The sequence below is a fragment of the Primulina tabacum genome, chromosome 5 (genome assembly GCF_025594145.1).
Source record: "Primulina tabacum isolate GXHZ01 chromosome 5, ASM2559414v2, whole genome shotgun sequence".
Lineage (NCBI taxonomy): Eukaryota > Viridiplantae > Streptophyta > Magnoliopsida > Lamiales > Gesneriaceae > Primulina > Primulina tabacum.
In genome coordinates, this window is record NC_134554.1 from 12,909,110 (window position 1) to 12,915,712 (window position 6,603).

Below are 6,603 nucleotides of genomic sequence, written 5' to 3' on the forward strand. Positions count from 1 at the left end.
CTCTTTTCTTTCCCTCATTCGCCATTCCTCGCTGATTCGGTGAGGACGGGAGAGTTTATATATAATATTTTCAATATAAGTTGAATATTTGACATTATTAAAAAGATTGATGTAATTAACAAAGATCGCAAGAATCTACGTAATCATATTATTTTTAGTTGGATTTGGATTGATGGATTTTAAGCCAAGAGTTTCAAATCTACCATTCATAGCTGACAGGTATCAAAAGTTTCCAAGATGGGCCTAAAATTGACTTAGGCCCACAGGTTGATGGTAACGACACAAATCAGGTTAAAAGCCCAATTATTCTTTCTTTAAAATTTCACTCATCCCATGTGTCATGTGATTGTGTGAACATGTCAAATATTTTCATTTCAGTTTCTTTTAATTTTATCATTCTTCTCTTGTCCATCCATTGAATGTCACTTGTTATACTTAACAGTTAGTTTTATTACAACTTTAGTTTTTGAAGGAAAACGAGTTGATCTAACTTGACATAAACCATACTCTATCATTGAGATATATATTAATATTCGTCTGTTATATATAACATGTGATATGTTTGTTGTCAGACGTAAAAAAAAATAATTTGATGGAATGAATCAAATGTTTTTATCAAACCTATGGGTGATTTAAATATATCAGATATATACTTTTAATAAAAAATAAATAAATGGAGCCATTATAATGGAAACTTCAATTATGTTTGAAGAAATTAGTAGAAATTTGTGCGCAAAATATGTAAATTCTTTCGTCTAAAACAAATATGAAAGTTATAGCTAGTTTAATCACCATCGGTAATATAAATTTATATGGCCTTGAAAACAACAGTTTGAAGTCATTACATGTTAATTAAGATTTAATTTGACGACTAATTATAATTATAATATGGTTAATCTCTTCCCATATGGAAGGGGAGAATGACAAGAAAATGGTACAATAATTGATCTAAATAAATAGGACTTTTTGGTAACCGAAGCTGCTACCAACAAGGGAACATATAAAATTTGATACCTATCTTATACAAAAATTTAAGTGAAACGGTCTCACGTGTCATATTTTGTGAGATATATATCTTATTTGGGTCATCCATGAAAAAATATTATTTTTTATGCTAAGAGTATTACTTTTTATTATGAATATCGGTAGAGTTGATCTGTCTGACAGATAAAACGAGAATCCAATGAGACACGTGTTGGTTTAAACAAGCTATTTACTGAATACTAGTAATGAAGATTCGACAACTATTAATGATGACAAAATGGAGGATTGAGGATCCTGACAAGGTTAGAATGTGAGAAACACAGAATTTCCTTTAACAAAGGAAGAACCAGTACAAAAACTTAACCACCCCTCGAAAGAAGATATCGAGGAAATTAAAGCATTTGTTTCATGTCTGGACACAGAAAAAACTAGTTCTACGGAGACCGAAGCCTACAAATAAATCCACAAGAAGTCAGGGGAGATCAAATGGAGGAGACCGGTATCGATACCAACTTCTGAGCCGCAAGTAGAATATTATTAGTTACTTTAGTATATCACAAACTTAGTTTATCCATGCTGGAGTAAGATTCGCACAGATCTAAAAGTATGAGATTTCCTCGGTTATTTTTTCTTTAGTTAAAAGAAACTTGATGTGTATTTCATAACTGTTGCAGAATTTCATAACCGTTGGACTCAGAGGAAAACACTAAAGAGAATTTGCAGCTGCATGTTGATGAATCGCACATTAAACACCAAGAACTTTGGGAAAATGAAAGTGAAAAATCATCATTGTCGATTTTGAAAACCAGCAATGAAGAGCCATCATTTATTAGCTTAAGTTTATTTTTTAAACCTAGGAGTTGATGCATTATTTCTTTCTGAAGCAGGAGTTAAAAACAGTTGTATCACGACTAAAGCACTCCTCTATCCATCCATCAAGAGGGCCTGGAGAGTAAGCCATCCTACTCCACTTACTCCCATTACCTCAGTTCCATTCTTGGATGTCTGAACTTGGTTTCTAAACCCAGCTAGATATACTAAAACCTTAGAGCTGAGGACGGATTTGAGACTACCGACGTCTTTAGCGCTGTTGAGCTGGGGTTTGTGCTTATTGTTTTGTGAACATTAACTAAAACATTACCTGATTCAGCTAGAGGAGGAATTCCCTGTGTTAGGGGAACCGTTACTGGGGTAGCCTTTTCTATTGATGAGATCAAGCCAAAAACAACATGTTGATGAGCCTGCAGCAAACAGGTCCCATACACGAGTATGTGAAGGCCTTCTTTCGTGGTTCTTCCTGGACATTTTTTATATGATGGAAGAGGACCCGGCATTGAATGATCCTCCTTTCTTGCGTAAGACATGCAATTTTAGAATTCTCGAATTTCTAATCTGGTTGAATTGAAACGGTAGCTCGATTGCTCACTTTCTTGTTAGCCAGAGAATTCATTTATTTTAGAGGATGGATCACAAATGAAGCATGACGAACATTCGGAAAAGGATAGCGAAATGGCTTCTTTGACAGAAACTTCAATATAATACTGGGAATGAAGACCCAACACTTATTTTGGATGACAAAATTGAGGATGAAGAGCAAGCGAAAGTTATAAGTCTGAATCCGAGAAACATGCAGAAATTACAGAAGCACAGTGGAAAAGAGAGCGAAATGCCTTCTTTGACAGAAATGCGAATACCGATTACTAGGAGAAGAGACGAAACTTTTCCGGATGACAAAATTGATGATGAAGATCAAGCGAAACTGGTCTGATATGCATAAACCGAGAAATTTGTAAAAAATTACTCTTACCAGTAACTACAATAATAGTTAGTTGTGCAAACTATGATATGGTACTGAGCATCGGCCAAGTTACTAGTTTAATAGGCATAAACCCGTAGAATCCGCATATTGCTTTTTTTTTTTTTTGCATATTCATCCACTGTTTGACTTGGATTTCTACCAGGCCTTGAATGTTCAAGTATCCAAACATTATTCTTCAACGGATAATTCACGTTATGTATTGGAGTTTGATCCAAAACTTAAAACCATAGTAGAGGAAAAAAGCACATCAATCATCTATACAATCTTAATCTTTCATAAATATATAGAAGAATGAAACATATCATCCGAAAATCAACATTTGCACAAAAGTTCTTTACAGTAATTAAACATATATTTCATCAAATTGATAATACATTCTGTAATACATTGCAAAGTCATCAGGAAGAAAAAATGCCCCTGATTTATAAATTAGTTATTTTTTAAAAAAGAAAACCTTATTGTTATCAAAATGAGTACTCAATTACAGAAATTCCAGGAGAATTTGGCCATGGTACTTGAACTATAACCATGTAATCCTCGTACCCAAATGTCGCATTTTCTCCATTAAGTGTGCAAGCCACTGGTTTTTCAGAAGCAAATACCCTCAGTTCTCCAGTTCCCTTGACTCCAACTTGAACTGAATTTGCACCATCGTCAAACGCCAAAGATTGTAATGCGCCACCCGAATTGAGCATGTTTACCAGCCCGATTGGAGCGAATTGGACATATTTTTTGGCCAGGGCCACGATGGGGGAGACAGTGACGAGCTCGAACTCGAAAGGCTCGAGGCATATGTCGATGGTGCTAGATCGCTCGGAGAGGATCAATTTCTTTTGGTGAAACAAGTACATCGCAAATGTTTGGTCGTCTTCTATGGATATTGGATTTCTTCCTTGTTTCCATTCTATGTCAACTGGGCCGATCTTGGAGGAGACTGCGCGTGAGTACTGGGATGCACATTTGTTGCGTCTTGTTTCCTGGCACCACCCTCCTCCTTGGCAGTTGAATGCCCCGATTACACCGGTGAACTGATGCAAGTAGAAAAAGAACAACGTTAGTTCAAAATTTAATGATTTATGCTGGTTCTAAGTAGGAATTGAAAGCTTAGTTTCAATCAACACATTAGTAAATCAGTGTCACCTTATTGATGTTCCAAATCTTGAGCATTGTCTTGCCATTGTGCAAGGGGTCTTCGAAGAGACAATCACGAGTAGGCAATGCATAGTACTCGCATCGCAGGATCGAGCCATCAGGCAGTACAAGGGTCTTCAGCAGGTCGAAATTGTGCTTGCCGACGGAGTCGCTAATGTAAATGGGTCCGCCCGAAATGGCCCGCGACGCAGCGTGAAACGCTGCACAAGGATGCGTGGACTGGAACATATCCCAATCGGGGTGGATGAAGCTACCCATCCACAAGCTGTTGTAGGCACAATGCACCATGTGGCATCCTTGCAGCCAGAACGTGCCGTTTGGGTCTCCGGATGGGTCAGTGCACCAAAAATCATCGCCTGTGCAAATCATCAGCCACAAGCTCAATCAACTTGTCGTGCATTGAGGAATTACAAAAGTTCGAAAACTGTGTGTGTACGTTTTTTTATTAGGATATGATGAAAACAGGGTGCGAGGTGACGTGTATTTTTTACACGGGATCATATATATTGGATTAAGACAAGGATATTATCCGTATCACGTACCAACGCGTCCTAGAGAGATGGCCTCTGTACCAAGGAACATGAAGTCGTTGCAATGTTCCATGCTGGCAATCACGCCGTTCCCTTTGAAATGGTTCCTCACTGAAGTCGTGAGAGCCTTGAAATACGCTTTTGCTAGCTCCACTCTTCCCCCGTACTCCTCGCACACCATTTCCAACAACTGTGTTTTGAGAATAAATATTAACAATCAATATTCTTCTGCTTAAAAAAATCACAATCTCTTATAACAATTAGTCTTCTAATAATTTACAAAAAATTGTTATCCCAACAGACCCACTCTGCATATATATATATATATATAACATATGATAATGACTTACGTGAATAACATCAACTTTGACTCCATCGATGCCGACGGACTCCAAATACGAGTGCAGTCCCTCATACAACTGGTCAGCCATATCTGGTGGAACAAGCCCAACTCCGTTGTTCACTATCTTATCCACAGCCAAATCCTCCATCGTTGTCTCAAGCCCAGGTGTTAGTTTGGGCTTTACCACCTTTGCTTTTGGTAGCCCAACAACATCGGGCCGAAGCCCGCCCCAGTACCCGCACAAGGCATGCCAAACGTATACATACTCCACGCTGTCGAACTTCTCCTTCAGATCCCTCACAAATGCACCCATACCCGTATTCTTACTCGTCGGGCTTCTGTAGTCTCTGAACTTGTAGTTTTCTTGGAATTTTATCAGCCTGCATGGCATTTGCTCCCCGGCGGAGGTCCGATTCATGCCCTCTGAAGTTATCGGATCCTCGTCATGGCTGATGGATTGCCAACCGTCGTCGATCAACACCATCCCCGGAGGACATCCGCCGTCTACCAGACCCTTGACTCCGTCCCAGACTCCGGCGGGGTGGACGTTCAGGTAGAAAGCATCCCACGTGCACCATCCGAACTTGTCGACGATTCCCGGAGGAGTTTTCTCTTCCAGGAGCTTGAAGGTTCCCAGATGGGCACGCGCCACCTTGATGGCGTTTTTGGCGAGGGTGAACGGGTCGTCGCCAGCGTGGATGTAAAGTGCAGCCCGGAATGAGGATGCTGATACTTTGGTTGATCCACTCTCCACGCACATGTCTATGTAGTCGTCGGTTCCGGGTTGTAGTGAGGTCCGAAAAGGACCCTCGAGGAGCGGAAGCAGCAAAACATAGGGCCTGTAGTTGCTGCTGCCGGGTTCATTTTCTTTGTCGAGGATAATCATTTGTGTTTCGTGCTCCAGATCTGAACCGTTGGACCCGATCCAGTGGGTGGTCCACCAGACTTTGAACCTGAAAATGGACATGAATCTGATACTTTTAAGCTTCCCAAGTGGGATTACATGGTGGCTGCTGGGATCTTTGGTATCAAACCCCACGAAGCAGCCATGGTTGGCTGTTTCTTGTGGATCGGCCACCTTATCTCCGGCGACTGCGGTATGTGAAGATGGGACAGTGATGATATTAGGCGGAACTTCAGAGAGGAAGACTTGATCATTCACAGTCAAGTTTGATTTCTCATCCAGTGCGATCAATGAGCCTGCGAAACCATTCGCAAGAATGGCAGCGTTGGAATCTCCTTTGCTAAAACTCGGGGCCATTGTTGATGAATTACAGAAACTAATTACAGAAAAAAAATCGATTTACGTACAATATTTTGGTTTTATGGATTGGAGGTTAGATTTGGAAAAATGGAAGCTATAAAGATTCAAGGTTTCTTGATTTGCTGCAATGTATTGCATGTTGAGATTCTGGGGAAATTTGGTGATGAATTTATAGGCGAAGATAATGGGGAGGACCAGGAAGGTTCAAGGAAGGTGAGGTGGGTAGTTTTGGTGATTTAATTGCAAAGGTTTGAGCCTAGGGGACAGATGGTGGGAACACCGATTGATTAATTAAGATTATCCAAAGTGTCAGAAGATTTATTTATCTATCCATTTATTTGCGTTTATACAGGTGATTTCCTTAGGTCAATAAATTGGAAATATTGAGGATCATACGCGCAAGGACCAGTGTAATGTAGGCCTTATTTCTTATATTCCTTATTTCTTACGAAAGGTCGTTGTTGGAACAGCCATACATGCATAATCTCACACGAGTTTTTTTAATATCTAT

General features: G+C 39.7%; 1 protein-coding gene across 1 annotated transcript; it reads right to left on the reverse strand.

Moving 5' to 3' along the window:
- Window positions 1-3,095: 3,095 nt before the first annotated feature.
- Window positions 3,096-6,268, reverse strand: LOC142546720 (galactinol--sucrose galactosyltransferase-like). The gene is made up of 4 exons (XM_075654587.1): window positions 4,836-6,268; window positions 4,498-4,675; window positions 3,944-4,311; window positions 3,096-3,831 (listed from the first exon to the last, which is right to left on the reverse strand). The coding sequence occupies exons 1-4, from the start codon at window positions 6,087-6,089 to the stop codon at window positions 3,268-3,270; spliced, it is 2,364 nt and encodes a 787-aa protein (XP_075510702.1). The 5' UTR covers window positions 6,090-6,268; the 3' UTR covers window positions 3,096-3,267.
- Window positions 6,269-6,603: the final 335 nt, after the last annotated feature.

Bases quoted from the DNA above. Each gene is read 5' to 3' on its own strand.
- LOC142546720 (XM_075654587.1), bottom strand. From the start codon at position 6,089: ATGGCCCCGAGTTTTAGCAAAGGAGATTCCAACGCTGCCATTCTTGCG. The intron at 4,676-4,835 runs GTAAGTCATTAT...CTCAAAACACAG, and splicing joins TCAAAGTTGATGTTATTCAC to TTGTTGGAAATGGTGTGCGA. The intron at 3,832-3,943 runs GTGACACTGATT...TACTTGCATCAG, and splicing joins AGATTTGGAACATCAATAAG to TTCACCGGTGTAATCGGGGC.